Genomic DNA, 19,416 nt, shown 5'->3' with positions numbered 1-19,416 from the left:
GATGGAAGAAGTGAGTGACAGGCAAGAAGACGCCATGTGGGGCTGAGGTATGTGGCAAAGAATATATAATGACTTGATAAATACACCACAGGGAGAATAACTTACCCAATTCATAGGCTATATTAGGTGGTGTTGGCACTCTGAGAATCTAGATTGTGCAGCAAAAGACAAAACAGAGACAGAAACAAAATATTATATTTACAGGAAATGTAAGCTGTAAAGCATTTATAACTGAGGACTGAACTTTATTTTTGTTATGAGCCACACTCAGTTGCGAGCTTGTTAGATACACCGAGCTACAAGTAATACAGCAGTCCTGTAATAACCCTAAATGAAGGTTATAATGTTGTTCGACAGGTATTGGGCTGCAGTTTGTGCTGCTGATGAACTGTATCGCATTTAACTGACAGGTGTTTCAAATATTTTGTCCACCCTGTTCAAATCAATGAGCACAGGCTAAATAGTTCAAAAGATTGATAAATTACAGCCTCCAAAACGAATAACCATGAAACATGAAACATGAGCTGCATCAGGTTTGGCTGGGTGTACCTAATAAAGTGGCAACTGAGTGTACAAGGATAATTGTTTCTTTGTTATGTGATTGACCCAAGACAACACTCTAGATAAAAATAAAGTGTGCAGTAGCTACACATCACCACAAGGGGTCATTTAAACATTAGAAATAAAACAGAACAAAACCCCACATATTCCAAATGAGGAGACGCAAAGCTCTGTCACTGTCATAAAAATAACCACATGGGCCAACTTTGATGGGGTTAAGAAAAAAAAAGAAAAAGATAGCTAAGAGAGGAAGAGTCCTCCGAAAGGGCTTTCCCACGATCCTGACAGGAAGCAGCGGGATCAGACAGACAGCCAGAAAGCCAGTGACAGACATGCACAGTACATGAGCTGGGGGGAGGAAATATGGTGTGCAGGGAGGAAACGGACAGACCGAAATCGAAGGATGCTACACAGCGTTTAGACAGAGCCGACACACATCTGTGCACAGACTACAGCTGCACACTGTATCCAATTCCTATTGATGCAACACAATGAGAAAAAAAGATCTAATATCTGTATTGCAAAGGCAATGTTTTTCTAAATTGATTTTTATATACGACCATCTGACAACTCTCCGAAAGCTAAGAATCACATTTAAAACAGAGAGAGAGAGAAAGCATTGAGAGTCTAAAGGGAGATTTAATCCTACAGTCATCACAGGACCATTGGAAGCGTTTCCACAATGCAAACATAAATTTGATCATTCAAGTCATATAGCATCTGCAACATCTGCCACAGTAATCACAGTAAGGTACTGAGTCCAAACAGCGCAATGGAGGTCTTCACCGATCCAAAAAGTTGCACCCAGCCTGAAAAAAAGAGCCCTGACTTTCTTCCCCAAACCTAAAATGGACATTAAAAACAAAACATAAGAGCTGAAAGAACACAGAGTCCAAACACACTGGAGGAAAATGGATCTGTGCTTCCTTGAAGAAAAAGCAATTACTGCGTATCGCTCGCTCAAGTAGTAACGCTCATAATAACTCGGGTTAGATAAGTTGCAAAGGAATAATAAAACTGCATGTGCCTGCATGCTATCAGTGAGACGTCCCTCCTTCTCTGTCTTGGTTGTGTTTGCACACATCTCTAATTACTGTCGTACAACAGATTCAAGTCCGTCTGCGTCCTCTTAAACCAGGCACACAGACAGTATCTTACAAGAAATGTGGTGCAGTGCGCTACTTACTGCACTCTTGTCCAAGAAAGTGTTGTAGAACTCCACAAATTGCTTCTTGGTCTCTTTGGCACTGAGGTTCCTGAAGAGGTCAGCGTGGAGGTAACACAGCTGAGAGAGGGGAGACAGACAGAAGATCAGCGAGTGCTGCACGGACTTCAACAGCATCTAATGTCCTGTATGCTGCATGGATGCTTTCCAAAGCTTCTTACATGCAGAGTTAACTATCTGATATTGCTATTAAAAAGGTCACATGTGAATGAACTTCAGAGTCGAGATGTGAAATGAGCAAAGCGCTGGGCTGTTCATCAAATCACTAGAAGCCGCTGATTCAACAGCAGCAATGCCGTTTTTAAACTGTACACATTTCACATGCTTTTCTATAAATCTGCTACACTTCTGGTGTTCTGACTTCTATTCTCTGCATGGACCTCCTTGAGATAAGGGAGTAATAAAGGAGAGAGGGTGAGGAAGGAAGGGAGGATGACTGTGGCAGGTGTAACAGTACCTGGGTGGGTCACGGTGTCTGCGTGCAGAACAAAGGGGAAAGGACAGGCATGCTTTATATCAGCACTGACACACATCTAATCAGACACGCACATAAAAACTCAGAGGGAATACGGACTGTTTCATACGAGCAGCTGCACCATGAATCCTTTGATGTTAGCACGATTAAATAATCTGTTAGGCGCAGTCATTGACGGTATATAAAGATGGACGAAATGACATAAAGGTCATACACCCCTCCCCCTCTGCGTTAGCAATGTTAGCAGGCGGGACGAACTAAAAAGATCAAAGCACGCGTCAAATACAATTTTCCCAAATATGATTTCTGTAATTTTAGGTAGCCTTGTCATGCTAATGTATGTTCAAGTGTTCAAGTGTTCAATTTGTCATTTGATGCTATAAAAGGACTGTAACATCGTGATTGACAGATATCCCCGACCCGTGATGGAGCTCCTTTCTCCGATCGCGGCTGCACGGACTCGAAAGACATCGCTGTATCTGAGGTACTTTGGCTTCATTTTTTACAGTGGGAAGAAGTGGAGACATGTTTACAGTGATCGATTGCAATAACAGCTCTTTTTGTGCAGAGCTGCATCTCTTTCAGGGCAAATCCAGCACTCTCTATTCAGTATGATCATTAGCTCTGAGGAAGCTGTGATTATCTCAGTGTCCTGAACCTGTTTGACTGCAGGCAAAGTTTTGCTGCTAAACACAAACCCTGCAGTGTAACATTAAGCAGGTGCTCTACTTTTAGCTGCTTTAGTTTAAATGGCTAAATTAAGACCTCCTTAAAACCTCACCTTAATGTGGAGACGCCACACACCCCAGTTTGAGAAGAAAGTTGGAATAAAAAAATTAATTTTCATCCGAGTGGACTCGCATTTTTACCCTCACATAACCGCAAAGTCCCTTTTTCATTATTTCAACTTCAATTAAAATTGCCATCGCTTGATGACGTTTAAGTTAGGTGATGTTTCAGCATTAGCGCACAAACACACACACTCTCATCAACGCTCACTGCAACGCTGTGTCTGCACAGACTGTGTGGTGAGAGCAACCTCAAAGTGTAAAAAGACACTTCGGCTCACACTTCAAGTGATCGCAGGACCCGTGCAGATGGCCGTCTTGATTAAAATAGACGTGCATCTGCTCCCTCAGACTGATCTGAGATGGACGACTTAAAAAAGGGGGCTGCAGAGCGTTCAGTGCTGCATTATAAGAGTCGTAGTTCTCACCAGGGGAGCAGGGTCAAACTGCAGAAAGACATGCTGCATGAAGACCAGCAGGTGGGTCGGCCGATCCTTCAACGTGTCGACACTGTTGAAGAGTGTGCACTGCTCATCCGTCGCCTGAGAGGGAGGAAGACGAGTGAAATCAGACATGAGGAAAACAAAAGCTTAGAGGTGATGATAAGCTGCCGCTCTTTCATTCACTCACGTCATTCAGATCATTCTCGAAATCCTCATCCTCAGCCCCGATGATGCTCATGGCTGGGTTAGAGCACTGAGCCCCAAACACGCCCTGCTTTGGAGAGAGGGGGAAGAAAACAAGACAATTAGCCAACATTACGTGCTGTACTTTGAACCGGTAGGCTACCTCTTTGACATCCTGAGCCCCCGCTGGGCAAAGGCAGACATAAAGCCAGATTAGAGTTTGGACACTGTGAACTTTCCAAGTGCAAAATAACATCAAGCGGAAAGAAGGAAAACATCCCGGTACCCAATCCCACCTGGGAGAGAGCGAGGGAGAGAGGGGGAGAGAGGGAGGGAGAGAGAGGCCTGATGTGCCATAAAGGTCCTTTGAAGTAAGCACAATCCCATTTATAATAGCCAAGCAAGGCAGAGAAATACAAAGACACATGTAAAGCAAAATGTAGTCGCTTTGCACTCGTCTTTTTTCCACTGACTTTGCTGCATTTTATTAAAATGACAACGAAGCTAGTGACAGAGCGTGCAATATTCACAATATTTACTTGTGTTTAGAAAAGATTATTCTCTCATGAACAACTTATGAGGCTACTGGCAGAGGGACACTGATAAAAATGATAATGAAGCAATTAAAAAGGTTTTAGCTAAACCAACGCTGAAGTCCTGTTCCCCCAGGCCACGCTGAAACATTTAGTTTAGGTGCTGAAATCACCGGGGGAATAATTTAGTGTTTAAAAGGCGTTGGAAAACAGCATTTTCGGTTTGAGCTTTCTCTGAAGTTTGGCCAAATTTTGTCTCTGGAAATAGTTTTTCAGACTAGTGTTGGGCTCAGGAATACACTCTGAGGAAAACTAGCTCTAACTCTAGCTCTAGCTGCCATGACGGAAACCCTCCAGGTCTAAAAATGTAGCTCATCTGAAATGAAAGGTTTACGCCGATGCTTGCCTTTGAAATCCATGAATGGGGAAAAAACGCGTCAGAACGGCTGACCAATTTACCCCCACCCTTTACACCCCGCACCACTTCCGCTGCACGCATACACACCCAAAACACACAAATAACACATAGCTCATGTACTGTATTCAGCCCTCTGAATGCTGCAGACCCAGAGACGCTACCAGGGAACACCCAAACACACACACATCAAAAAAACCCCACAGCTACACCATACAACATTTAGCATCGTCCACTGCAAGGTGAGTACAGAGGGCACAAGGTACGCCCAGCCAGAGGTGTAAGCATGAGCCAAAGGAAAAAGTGTGTCCATTAGTCGGAAAAAAGGCCTCAAGAAAAGGTTAGTAAGGGGTTTTTCGAAGGGATTATCTTAAAGATTCAGAGTTACTGAATCCTGTTTCTTAAAGAAACTACGGGGAGCTTTGTGCTGATTTTGGCCCCTGTGTGACCTGCTGACGAGCATTAAGAATAACTATTAACTGCAAATCTCGCTGATGGTCTTCTTTGCTCATGTAAGTAATTTGGAAGCATCTGTATTAAACTTTGGCTTCATAACCAGTTAAAAACTCCTTTTTTGTGACGGTACCGAACGACAATACTGAAGGTCATCATTCAGAGCAGGCATGACAATATGAGCCTCCACACAAGCCGAGCTTGTCGAGCAGTGGCCTCTCCTCGAATCTATGCCCGAGTCGAGGCTAAAGACCAGCGGTGAGTCTTTTCTGTGAACGCCCCAAAACTCTGGAATAATCTGCCAGAAAAGCTGCACTGCCCTTAAGTCTTCTTCTACTTCTTAAACCATATAGCTCACCCTGATTTTAGTTAACTCCAAGCATTATTATTTTATCCTTCATCACTGATATTTCTGGTTGTATAAAACAAATGTGATTCACTGGATATTGGATTCATGAGAATTGCTGCATCAGCGTGACAAAATAACTTGATTTGTCAAATATTTGCTTTACTCATTTAGTCAAAAACATAAAATTGAATTAACTGCAATCACCCACCCTTTGCAAGTAACTCTAAAACACTCCAGTCATTTATCTGTTGGGCTCTTTGGATGTGTTTCCCCCAATAAATGATGCAAATTGAGTCAGTAAGAAATAAAAAATGATTCTTACTGGATATGCAGAATTAATACTGGACAGCGTGCCTAATTGTACGAGGATTGTGTGGTTAACGCAGAAAAGGAAGTGAAAAATCACTTAGTGGGTAGAATTTATAAGGAAACGTGACTGCGTACACAAACCCTGATTTGATTCACGGCCTGAACACAGCGGCAGGCGGGAGAGTCGATAAACGCTCTGAGGTCAAGGTGAGTTCTTGTAAAGAGAAAGAGCGACAAGCAGAGCCGTTAGTCAGGGAGAGGAAGAGAGGGGAAACTCGCAGACAGAGAGAGAATGTGTTCATTCATGGCCATGGCCATTTCCAGTGGGCTGCGGGTTGAGAAAGGCCAGCGCTGGAGCAACAGGCGTAGGAGGGGTTAGCCAAACAGAGACGCAGGCCTGGACGCACACACACAGACACACACACCGCCGCTTATTCTCACAAACACACCCAGCCACCGAGTACCTTACCGAAATGAAACACCACCTTACCCACACAATCGCAAAGTTATGCCACCATGACAACAACTACGACTGACCAATGGTGCGAAAGCGGACGGAGCCATTTCCTGGTGGAAGGATGAAACGCTGCACTGTTACAGCTCGAGTGAAAACTTCTAATACGACACTGACTAACGTCAGGTGCGAAGAGGCAACATCTGTCCGCTGAGACACACCAGACCATTCGGTCAAGACGCTGGACCACACGCTCAAACTAAACTGACCTTGCTTTGACCTGGTTAGACTTGGACTTGTGGATGATGTTTTTTGGATTGACCGATTGATTGAGAAATTGTTGCAGCTCTGAAAGTAAATGATCTGCGTTTGCATCCCAGTTAACCGTCAAACTTTAGTTCAGATGCAAAAGCAGCAGATGCTTGTAAAACCTTGTAAAAACAATGATGCTGCTATGTTGCGCTAGTGATGACAGCATGTCAGCCTCCTCATTACAGGAGATGCTGAAGCCAGTCCCTTGTTATTGTTATGTCTTCGTTGATATCGGACTCACAGTAATGTTTATACCCTGCGAGATAAATTGGAGCAGTCTAGGGGGGAAGCTAATTGCGGTTACTCAGAAGGAAGTCGGGAAGGTCAACTCTGCTCTGCATTTAAAGAGCACAAGAGGGGCAGGAGTGGGTGCCTCCTCTGCCCCAGAAGGAGCCAAGTGGTACATTCCAACATATGGCACAGTTCAGACAACAGATGGAGACAGTCTGTGAGCTTCAACGGTAACCAGACCCTCTTCCCTTCACCTCCGTGATAGCTGGCATGAGCTCCAAGCTGCAAGGGTCCTCCCTGGCTGATACAGACGAAGCCGAGGGGCAGAGAAAAAACCTCTAGAATGAGGTATTTGAACAGAGCGTCCCAGAAAACCAAGAGATCAGCTCTGGTGCTCCTGAGAGTCGGCAGCTGCCCCCCACCCTCCCATCACATTCCAGTACTAACTAAGTGTCAGGTGGCATCAATCCAATGATAGCCATCAAGCGAACGTGCCTTTGTGTGTGTGTGTGGGTTAAGACTGAGCACGTATGTGGGAGGGGGCCATTCCTATGTGATTGTGGGGAGCTGGCAGCGAACGTGTGTGTATGCGTGCGTGTGTGTTATATGACAACTGGTCTTTACAACAGCATTCCTCTCCATCTCCGGGCCGACCCGGCCGAGCGCTAATACTGTACGGGAAAAAAACCAGCACCTGTTTCATGAGCCCTCTGGAACATATAGATGCAGTCGTAGTAACAGTTCAGCATTTCATATTTCCACCAGGTCACACAGAGGATACGCTGCAGGCTAATTATAACCGTTACATCAGGTCTTGTGCAAAGCCCGCGACCATTGTGAAACAATAAGCGGTTTTAGTGAAACCCCTCAGACCAAGAAGAGTGGACGAGTCAAACTGTGACCTCACCCCGAAGTGGGCATCTTCAGCGTCCATACCGCGACTGGTGGGGCCCACACCTGTCAATGAGCGAGGACGGTGCGGTGAGTTTACCCGCCCAGGATCGGGTCAAATGGTAGTGCTTATTAATGCAGGTGCTCCTCAGTGGCATCGCAGTGTTATGAGTGCATCAACATCAAACCAACCAGTCTGTCATTAGGCTGATTGGTCAACAGTGATTTGTCTTATTGTTGCACACAAGCTGCATTCTGCTTTTCTATTGTCTTCTTCATTCAGTAAACAGAAAACGTCCCTTTAACCCCACAGTTGAAGGTGGCACAAAGCATGTGGCATCTAAAAATAGAGAAGTCATTTCACACACACAGATCAAAAGCACAGTCCACAGTCACATGTCGATGTTAACAGCTCACAGCTTTCCTCACAATAGGGATGACGTCATGCTCTGAACTGCACTCACCGGTGGATTGAACGGAGAGTAAGCGCCAAGTGTCTGCACTGGTGATCGACAGTTAAATTCAGTTAAATTCATGCTTTAAGATATCTAAAAATACTCTGTTTCACACACACATACAAATCCATTACATTAAAAAATCTGAACATTATATCTTCTCCTTCTATCTCAAATCCACAATCTATGAAAATGGAAACGTTTTTCATTTCATAAGTTCAACTGCTCGACACAAGACGTCTCCTCACTGTTGTTGTTGCAGTGATGTACAGGTAGTGACGTCACTGCTGGGTGTGGCCACAGAGCACACTTCACACTTCAGGTTTTTGTGCTTATGAATATCTCACTAATATTCCTGCTTACATGCAGCTGTGCACTCAGCCACCTTCTTGAAAAGGTCAGCATTGCGATAGCTGCACATATCCAAAAACTTTTTTTTTTTTGGTATTTCTTGACGTATTAAAGTAGGTGTGTTTCTCCTTCTGAACAGAAATGTGTGCCTTGGAAAGGTCTTGCACACTGCCTGCTTTGTTTATAACACATGGAGCGGACTGTAAACAGGGAAGAGACCATGAGGCAAACTGCAGTAAAATCCCAACTGAGATGCATCCTGTAAATGTGCTGTATACATGTCCAAAGAGTGCTCCTACAATCGGCGTATCCCACATTTTAAATAAGAAAATGCTACAATCAGAATATGTGTGGCATGTAAACATAGCCAGTGGAACAGGGTGTAGTCAGAGGTGACACAGATAAAGACAGACAAATAAAAGATGCGTTGACACAACTGTCCTCTGTCAACTCCCCCAACACTTGTCACATAGATTGTCTCATTTTTGCAAAGAAAAACACGTACACAAACACGCTGTAATCATACAATCCTACACACGGCGGCTTTATACTGTACTAACACGTCAGCAAACTCTGGGACGCGTCTTGGTCAGTGGTACGATGCCCTTCCACTGTCTGCATATCATAGATTCAAAATCCCTGATGCTAACAACCTACGCGCTGATCTGCACTGAAAATGGCAAGTTACCCTCAACGTAGCCTGGATGCTAACGACGTTAAAAAGCAAGCAGCATTTAGTCATTTTAGTCATTTTAATGCCCACGTGCAAATGTTCCACCACCCCCCGGACAAACGCTATTTTGCAAGGGCACCGTTACTACATCCTGGGCTTAGCACCACCCAAGACAAATGTGATTGGTTTACAGAAATGCAATGGTTTTTCCACCTATACCAAAGTGATAATGGGTGCAGCTCTGAGGAGAAAGGTCTGGCTAAGCGAGACTAGCGGATTTGAACTCTGAGTGCAGGGACAAGGTGTAAAATTCAAGTTTTCCTGTTAATGGAGTGAAACTATGCCTCAAGCCAGCGTGAAGCGATTGATCATGTGTAGACACTAGAACGAGAGCTAGCAACTGATCCAAGCAGGGAAAAAAATAAACCCCTTAAGTTACCAGCTGGTGAAAGGACACTCCGCATACATCTCCCTGAACTGAAAAGACTAAAATTAGAGCTTACCTCCTTCACAATTACTAGATGCACCTGGCCAGAGAAGCTATTGTATAAGTATAGGTCACTGTTCTCTTCTTACACTCAGCCACAATAGGCTGTGTCCTGTCCTCTATATGCTGTGAGGGCCGTGTCCAAAAATAGCCCAGCAGCTAATGGCTATAGCTTGCTGTGTTTGTGCTGCTGTTTATCTGGCTCTCTCATCAGGCCTCAGCCTCATTAGCAGAGACTGGGGGGGATTCCTACCAGCACCGCTGCTCTTCCAGCGGCTGCACCCTGAGGCGCCCGAGCAAAGAAGAGGAAGAAGAAAAAAAAAAAGCTGGAGGAGTGGAAGGTGGCAAATGGAGAGGCACACAGACAGGAAGTGGGTGTAATTTCCTCAGGAAGCTATCAGAGCCATTTTTTGTACGACCTATCAGATGAAACGAGGGAGAGAGAAAGAGAAAGCGAGGCAGAGAGATGGAGAGAAAGACGGTGAGGGTGAGAAAAGGCAGACAAAAAGTGCATCAAAGAAACCTCCAGAGCCAAGTTCACACGGGACCAAGAAAAGGAAGTTACTGCACAGCATGAACGAAACCCCAGTGATGAACAAATGAGGAACAGGGCGTTCAAGAGAGAAGGAGAGGGTGGCTTACACTGCAGGGTTTACAGGCGCGTTTAGCAAACATGAGCGTTCTGAAGGGGTTTTTAAGACGCCACAGAGGCAGTGCGATGGCTTTGAGACGGATACACCACGACAAAGAGAGGAGAAATAAAAATGGGATCCTCAACAGCATGAAACATGCGCTCATACTTTTATCTCAACAATTATTCTTTCATAGTTTTCAAGCTTTCACCAGGAAATCTGCTAATTTATTTGTTGTACTTGATATCAAGGCCTGTGTTGCCTTCATGCACATCTAGGACTTGGCAGGAGTGGTAAACATGACCGTGGCTGCAAGCACTGGCCTCTATGAACCCCACAGACTAAACAGAGGGGAAAAAAAAGGCAAGTCGCCTTGTGAGGAGAGAGGAGGAGGAGGAGGAGAGGGAGCGTGGAGGTGGAATTAAAAGAGGGGACGCGCTGCAGCAGGAAATGAAGAAGAAGGCAGGAACAGTGAGAAGAAAGGAAAAACAGGCAATGGAAACTTAAGTGTGAGAAACTCTGGAAAGTCTAACAAGCACAGGGGCATCCATGAAGTGTGTTTGAGCAGAGACCCAGACCTGAAACAGCCTTGACCAAATCATTTGAGCTGCAGCTGGAAGAGTTCGGTTTGAGTTAGCAGTGAAAACAGTGAAAACATGCTCTGTAGTCTGAGCAAAGTGTGAACTGTACACAGCCACAAGTGGAAGGCAAATTATAATTAGTGGGGGAAGTATTCAATGACAAGTTAAAGCATTGCATTGGAAATGTGACTCCAGTAAAAGTGTGTAGTATAACTAGTATAACCAGAAAAATGCACTTTAAGTATTAAAAGTAAAAATACTCTCAGTACATATAAATAAATACAAAAGCTACTGTTGTAGTTGGTTGAGATGGAGCTCATTTTGAACTGCTACTAATGATTTTCATTACAGCTTAAAATGCTGATTATCTTGATTAATCGATTGATTGTTGATATACAAGAGCAAATAACCAGAAGTAAAAATGAGTTAACTCCCGTATTAATACATTCGTTTGACTGCACAGCTCACTGTTTGTTGGGGTTAGCAGGGTTTCGTCACCTTGGAAAAACGTCTTAAACGGGCACTCCATTGACTTTACACCTAAAGTTCACCTTAGGCGTCACGGGCAGCACAACGCCTGTGGACACGGTTGTATAACGCGGCTGGGATGCAGCTTTCTAAAATCTGGGAAAATAACCTTAACGACGTCACCAGGATTATGACGGATTGAGCTTGAGACAAAAAGCCTGCGCTACCAACTGGGGAAAAACGTGGGCATTCACCAGAAATAGGCGCTCTGATGAGAGACGGCAGAGTTGCATTATGGGAAGTGTGTGACCCACGCTTGTGGCTTAAAGTCAGGACATCTCAATCCCCGCTGCTTCGATTGTGATCATTCACTTTTCAAATCTGTCTTTCACAACCCCCCAATTTATTGAAAGTGCAATAAAAAAAAGCTGGATCAAAGGTATTGCTGCCGAAGCGATTGGCCAAATGCACAACGCAAGCATTTTAAATTATTCAATAAACAGAGACTCGATTGAAAGATAAGGATGTTATATATTCACAGAGATAAGACCCTTCAAGTTAACAAGCCTGAATGTCTGCATGTTAGTTCAACAAGGCCAGCAGAACAGAGGTCCGAGTATTACGGAGGGCAAAGTGATCCCAGAGATCTCGTCACCGTGCTGACAGCAAGCAAACAACAGAGGAGGGGGTGCACTGTGAGATCCTGGAGATAGCGCAGCACAGCAGAGGGCGAGTACAAGGGAAGTGGCATCGACGTGTGCGTGAGAGGCAGAGGCTCGTCTGCGGTGAAAGTGTGACAACGTGTTTTTTTTCCTCCTCCTCTCTTCTTCTTCTTCCGACCACATCCTTTTCTGTTCTCATCCCTTCTTTCTCGTGCACCTCCCCACACCTTCTGCTCCATTTTTCTCTCGCTGTCTTAACCTCCTTCGTCTCCTCCACCTTCGGCCTAAAATAAAGCCCCTTGTGCGATCGCTCCAAGACAGCCAGTGCATTCATGGCCGGCAGACAAGGGCCAATTATGTAATTTAACGACCATTACGTAGTGGCTAAAATAAGATTATGGCCAATGGTGCAGGGAAAACACAGGCAGGTCTTTTCATTGCTTCACTGGGTTCTGCCTTACATGCTGTTTTTAGCTATAAGTCCAAAGCGATCACATTGTTGAATCCCGCTGTGAGAAAGGACTTCTTGCACCACTCGTGCGTCTCCTCTGAGAGTTTTGTGGCAATATGATTTTATTGGGACACAACCGTTGCAGAGCATCCCTGACCTACATCGCTCTCAGAGGTTTTTAATGATGCTGATCATTACCCCCCACCCCCCACGCCCCATGTCAGCCCATCCTTTTGAGGATGATGTTAAACAAGGTATCCCAAATAAGCCACCGCTGAACCTCCTCCCTTCTTCGTGCACACGTCCGCACATATTCACCGAGGCTCAACCCAACCTCTCTTGGTTTTCCTCTCGTTTCTCCTCAGAGCCAAAGTACACTTCGCTCTCTTGCTCCAACAAAGTGCCGCCCCCACCCAAACCCACCCCCTCCATCCTCTCCTGCTCTCTCGCTCCCTCCCTGTCCCCATATAGAGGTCATTGGCTCCATGGAAACAGTTGATAGGCCGGGGCCAATCGACTGGCATGGATTGGCAGCTCACAGTGAACCTCCAGCTTGGCCTAACTGCTTCCATGTGTGTATGTGTGTGTGCATGTGTGTGTGCAGTAATTGCTCAGGCCAAACACAGAAACCTCTGACTTTGTGACAAAAACCTCTCCTCATCCATCCACTGCGTATTTATCGTCAGTTCGCTGATCTTAAGACGATACCAAACGAAGCAGCAGCAACAAGCTGACAGCGAACATTTGGAAGGAATTTTATTCTGCCCAGAATCAAAGTCTCTGAGGCCAAAAATGCCTCTGCACTTGCGCACAAGCACACCTTGGTTCACGCTTACTTCAGGCCAGCAGCGAGCAATCCAGACATGCAACATTCTTCTCTCCCCCTCGGGATTGGCCGCCTAATAAGGCATCGTGGGATAATTCACTCTTTATCTCGACCAATCATAATCAAATGATGAAATAATGACTCCAACTTTGGCCAACAATAGAGCTGATAACTCCAATATTTGAGAGTATATAGCCAAAATATTGATAAAACAAGTTCCCACTGTTTTAGCATCAGATTTGTCTTTGTCCGCCTACATTACCCACAATGCAACTCGCATACGTTCAGTTGGAGATTCATATATGTTATGCTAGTAGCGGCACATAAACTCGTTTCGTTCAAACTCCACACCCTCAAATGATTTCGCTCCGTTGTCCAACTTCTACTCTTCAGTCCCGGCCGACTCAAGTGACATCACTTGAGGCACTCTATCAGATGTCGCGCCCTCTGGAGCCTTCAAACTCTTTGTTTTCCCAAGAGCTGCAAATAAACTGAAACCTAAAAAGTAAGCAGTACTTAGCGTGCTTCCACAGTCCACCGATGGACTTTGGATCTTATCTATCAAATGAATCATGAATTAAAACAATGGTTAGCTGCAGCCCGAGAACGCTTATCAGTATCAGATGACAACTACTTTAAAAATAGGCTCCATCTATCAAGAGAGGTATCCCAATCATTTTCGGTATGTCATACAGATATTAAGCATTGTGTGCCAGTACACGTCACAGGGATGCTTTCAATACCTGCAAGCTACAGCAGTATGAATGTAGATGCTGTGCCAGATTAACCGTTCTGTGTTTCCTACATGCACAGATTAACCGTTCTGTGTTTTCTACATGCAGATTAACTGTTCTGTGTTTTCTACATGCAGATTAACTGTTCTGTGTTTTCTACATGCAGATTAACTGTTCTGTGTTTTCTACATGCAGATTAACCGTTCTGTTTTCTACATGCACAGATTAACCGTTCTGTTTCCTACATGCAGATTAACCGTTCTGTGTTTTCTACATGCACAGATTAACCGTTCTGTGTTTTCCACACTCAAAGATTAACCGTTCTGTGTTTTCCACACTCACAGATTAACTGTTCTGTGTTTTCTACACTCACAGATTAACCGTTCTGTGTTTTCTACACTCACAGATTAACTGTTCTGTGTTTTCTACACTCACAGATTAACCATTCTGTGTTTTCTACACGCACAGATTAACCGTTCTGTGTTTTCTACACGCACAGATTAACCGTTCTGTGTTTTCTACACGCACAGATTAACCGTTCTGTGTTTTTTACATGCACAGATTAACAACTCTGTATGTGAAATCTATTGGCTGTCCATATTTTCTAAAAGATGAATCCCTCCTCTGCTGCTCTTATTGATTTTTTATAGGGTGTTTTTTTTGTTTGTTTGTTTGTTTGTTTGTTTTAAAAAATATCAGAAAACAGTAAAAATGACTATTTCCCAGAGCCCAAACTAACATTTTGCAACTTTGCAAACCAAAGACAGTCAATTTACTGTCATGTAAAACAAAGAAAAACATCACATCTTCACTGCTACAAAGCTGGAGCCAGCAGATTTGAGGTATTTCAGTTGAAATATGAACTGATTATCCAGAAGGAAAACAGATGGGCTTGAGAAAAATGTACTAATGAATTAAGGCAAGTACAGCAAAGCAGCATCTGCACCAAACAGCAGCTACACTGACAGAATAGGTAAACTTTACGGGTGGAGAGAGAAATCAGCATTATTCAGAATGACAAGAGCTGGAATCAGAGAAGTGATTATCAATGCATCCACAGTGTTATTACAAAATACAAGATTCCCTTTTGTTTGTCGAGGCCTGTGCTGACACACAGCCAGCACACTGTCTGCACACACTCACTCAGTCAGACTGGAGGACCTTTCACCCCACCATACCCCCATCTTTCACTCGTCAAGAGTAAACATCATCTATGGAGTCTGCTCTCGCTTTTTCCACCCTGACCCTCGAATGAAAGAGCTCATTCTGTGCTGCCCCCCCCCCCATCCCTCGCCGTCACATCAGCTTTCCAGCCATCTCTCTGACTCACACTTGTACAGACGGATGCAACTCTTTCCATTTTCTACCTTTTTCAGTGAGGAGCAACCTGCAGAAGCCCAGGTTATACTTTGACAAAACTCCTCATAATCAACTGTGAGCGCACGTAAACGCTCACACCGAGATTCATTTTGGGGTCATGAAATTGCGGGTGGGGTTCTCACGCGTGCGCACACTTTGACCACACATGCTTACGTGTTGCGAGCCCTGCCTTGCTTCGCTGCAGTGTGTGAAGCAGGCCTAAAGACAGCAGAGAGATGACAGAGATTGGCAGGTGAGTACGCCGTGTGTGTTCGCCTGTGTGAGCTCTTTCACTTAAAAATCATTGTCCGGTGAATGAGCTGACAGGGTATGACTGCTGCACAGCGGCACTTGTGTTTAAGTTTCATAATAAGTGCTATGAAACTAACCGATGACAATAATAAACAGTGCTTTGCCTGCGCTGAAAAAAACCCTTTGTCAGCTCAGACAAGGGGAGGAACAAGTCAGTGCAGGTGAGTGTTGTGGTTTTCTGTTTGAAGAGCGCCTTGCAGCCCTTTTACAACTCATTTCTAATACCTATATTTCACATACTCTAAGTGTCAATTTGATTTTATGACTCTAGACTTTTACAGTACTTGTCTCTTTTCTCTTAACGTAACCCAAAACTCCACTGCAAATTCCTTGTACAGCATGTGAAAACCGGTTTCTGCCTGTGAAAACAGCTAAAAAAAAATGTCTTCTGTGGCTCTGCAGTGAACTCTAAAACCTGAGAACATGACCCCGATGATGTCATCAGGGTTATCTCACTCTGGGCTTGGACAATAAACACTTGTAACATGTGACAGAAACTATGGATGTGGCGTTTTAAAGATGTGGGCGTTTACCAGGTTGCATTATGGGAATTGGAGGAGATGTTTCACTGGAGTTAGCCTTTAAAGCTACTTAGAAAACCTCATATCATTAAATCCACACATACTAGCAAGTTGCAATAAGGCAAAAATATTCTATTAAACTGCAATAACAATATGATGTATGGTGCAAATTTCATGGTAAATGACTCCACTGTCTCTTCTTTGACTGTGTCCTAAAATGACTCCATATTTACTACATAGTCCATTCACATTAACTGTTTGCCATTTCATCTGTCTGAATTCTGAACGTGAACATGACATGACACCCGTCTCTGATTAATAACTGCAGCACACAGTTAACTTCTGAACGTCTGTCATACAGGGAGCAGTGAATGAGTGAATGAGGACGATGCAGCCTCAGCCGTCTCTAGCATCAGTCTTTGTCACTGCGGACATTTTGACTTATCGTCGTAGTGAAAGCACAGGTGTCACTAAAGACATCAGCAATGGCTCCGTTCTATTCAGGCGTCCCACTGAGCCATGACAGCGTGACAGCGATCCAGCATGTCCGATCCCAGGACAAGAGGTCGAGCGACTAATGGCTTTGACCGACAGGATGTTTTACAGTCAATGTCAGCTGGGATTGGCTACAGCCCGCCTGCCGCCCTGCGAAGGATAAGCAGTGAACAACATGCAACAAAAAAAATGATGATGATGGCAGATATTGTGATAAGAATGATGATTTTGGAGTGAACAGCAATTCCAATGCATCGTTGTATCGGCCATGTCAGGACCCTGAAACTGAAGCAGCTAAATGGAACTCAGCCATCATTCGTCTTATTATTTATATCTATGCTTTTCTTAGCGAAACAGGCCTTGCTATTGTTTTGTCTTTTAGTCTTATCTGTCCAGGGTATTCTTTAAGGAACCATCAGTTAATAACCGGGTAAATACCGGACAAATCACGGTACACACTCCCGCTCGCTCACGTATTTATCACCCACAAACTGCCTGCGGCAACCACAGATATTAAAAGACGGGAAGCGTAGAAATCTCTAATGTCTCACTCTTTGTATATAATAACACACAACGCGTGTTTCCACGATCTGTGCAAACAACTGCAGGAACACTCAGTTGCACCTTCCAGTGTGTCACCTTGCTCGCTGCTGAGATTAGCTGCGGTTTCAAATATAGTTGTGTCGCAGGCGCAGTGCAGCATAACCACCTTCCTATGCGTGTGCACACACGCACGCACACACACACACACACACTTTTGTAACTTCACTCCTCCTCACCCGCTGCACTCATTCAGGAGGAATCAGAAGATTTCTGACCCGCGGAGAGAAGAAGAGCAGCCCAGTGTGCTCTGTCTCTCATTATCTGCTGCCTGTGCGTCAATCTAACTGCAGCCAGAGAAGAATACCTGTGTTTCGTTTGAAGTCCCAGCCTGGCTACAGTAAATTATTAGCTTGCCTGCAACACAGCTCCAGGCCCTTAGGACACCCCCTGGCTGTTCAACTGCGGGTGCCATTACCTGTCATTCCAGTTGTTGGGTATCTCTCATACAGGCTAACAACAACTGTTAGGCCTCGTTGCAGCCCTCTCCCAGGTTATCTTCCTACCCTCTGAGAGACAGTGGATGTGGGTGAGTTTACGTTGGCCTATGACAATAGGGAGAGTGAGAGGCAGGGAGGCAGAGAGAGGGGCACGGCAACTCAGATTATAGCCAACATTCCTTTAAAAGGAAGAGAAGGTAGCCTTTGGGCTCCAGACAAGCCTGCACTTGTAAAACGTGGAGAGAGAGAGATGACAAGTGCAGTGCTCCTCTAGTCTAGCAGAGCGTAACAGGAAGTGGCAGGGCCTGCTTCACACTGGGGCGCAGCAGCTGGCTGGGGAACCACGTCACAGTCTCCGAAACCACCAGCTGCAACGCCCTTAACACGCGCATTGGCACTGTCTAATAATCAGAAAGCCGAGCGGTTATCAACATGCACTGGAGTAATGAGTTTGCTTGGACAGGGCTCACGCTCGCAGACCAAAGCCTCAGAGGAGTGCAAGTCACCGAGGCGCAACTAAGCCAAACTGGCCCGGCCAGTTGCCTTAAAAAATGTCACTGTTTGCAGGAGTGATTAATTAAAACATAACCGGCAAGCACAACCCACACTGATCCACCCTCCTCTCTGAAGGTAATGACGGAGGTGAGATTATGAAGCCGCACTACATGTTCAGTAATTGCAGCTTCCTGTGAGCACAGGAAACCCTCGTCTACGCTGCACAGGCATCGTCCTGCCCTGCACAAGGCAAAATCATCATGGGAAATCAATTATATGCAGACACTAATTACTGAACGGTGTCTGCACTGAAACCCCCCCACTCTATATGGGCCGGTTAGATGAGAGGTATGGGGGTGGAGGGAAAGCTGGGAGGGACTGGAGTCATACTGTGCAGGTTTGTACCCCTCTTTCATGTTGTACAAAAACAATTAAATAAGAGAGACAAAAGGCTTGATCTGGTACTGATTACCAAAGTCTCTACAATCACCACGCTGAGAGTCCTTTGACGATAGGAAAACAGCAAATAAAAGGCAATTAAAGAAGAAAAATACATATTCTGTAGCTGAATTTTCCATATGAGACACAACCGCAGCCCCCCTGTGAAACATGTCAGGAGGAGGACACTGCTGAAAAGAAGATATGAATACATTAAATTTCACAAGGTCACCAGCTGTAAAACTCCCCACTGACTACCATTGACACAGCATAACTCTTTTTGAGAATATTACAGTGATTTGTACGTTGGGACCAGACCCAAAAAGAGCCTAGTCGTAAAATCCGAGACGGCTTTGCCAGGAAACACACACGGTCCAGCGGTGCTACCTGAAGTTGTTCAACGCAGAAAACTTCCACTTCCACGCTTCTGACACACACTCAAAGTTTCTAACGTAGAGCCATGCTTGCGCCAGTGGTACATTCATTAAGCAAAGTGTTAAATAACACCGTTATCAGCTAGTTTTCTTGCTTTTAAAGCAGAGAGGACGGGATACGCCGCGCAGCCGAGCACCGCGTTCCTGTATGCGGATCGAACCGTCCGCCGCTCGGGCTCCAGGAGGGGGGGGGATAAGCCATTTCTCTCGCTAAAACAAACATCCACCAAGTCTTCAAACTGGACCACACAGAGTCACGAAAAGTTCAAGGGCTTTGAAAAGCTCGTCGGCATAGTATTAAGATAATATACTCACCCGTGAATACAGAGAAAACGACAGTCGAAGCGTCTAATAGGTTTCCTGTTCGAAAGTTGTCGTGT

General features: G+C 44.9%; 1 protein-coding gene across 3 annotated transcripts in view; it reads right to left on the bottom strand.

The window, feature by feature from the left end:
• Positions 1 to 19,416, bottom strand: part of arhgef1 (Rho guanine nucleotide exchange factor (GEF) 1) — a 38,555-nt gene extending 19,139 nt beyond the window's left edge. For 2 of the 3 annotated variants that reach the window (XM_070967280.1, XM_070967282.1), the window contains exons 1-5: positions 19,352 to 19,413; positions 3,680 to 3,766; positions 3,478 to 3,591; positions 1,748 to 1,846; positions 106 to 148 (exon numbers count right to left, since the gene is read on the bottom strand). In XM_070967280.1, coding sequence (XP_070823381.1) covers positions 106 to 148; positions 1,748 to 1,846; positions 3,478 to 3,591; positions 3,680 to 3,730 — 307 coding nt within the window. In that variant the 5' untranslated portion in view covers positions 3,731 to 3,766; positions 19,352 to 19,413. Of the gene's footprint in view, positions 1 to 105; positions 149 to 1,747; positions 1,847 to 3,477; positions 3,592 to 3,679; positions 3,767 to 19,351 lie in introns of all 3 variants that reach the window. The other variant, XM_070967281.1, reaches the window with a different exon arrangement.

Source organism: Chaetodon trifascialis, chromosome 7 (assembly GCF_039877785.1).
Source record: "Chaetodon trifascialis isolate fChaTrf1 chromosome 7, fChaTrf1.hap1, whole genome shotgun sequence".
NCBI classification, from domain to species: domain Eukaryota; kingdom Metazoa; phylum Chordata; class Actinopteri; order Chaetodontiformes; family Chaetodontidae; genus Chaetodon; species Chaetodon trifascialis.
Note: the sequence above shows the minus strand (reverse complement) of the source record. Positions and strands in the feature narration are given on the sequence as shown.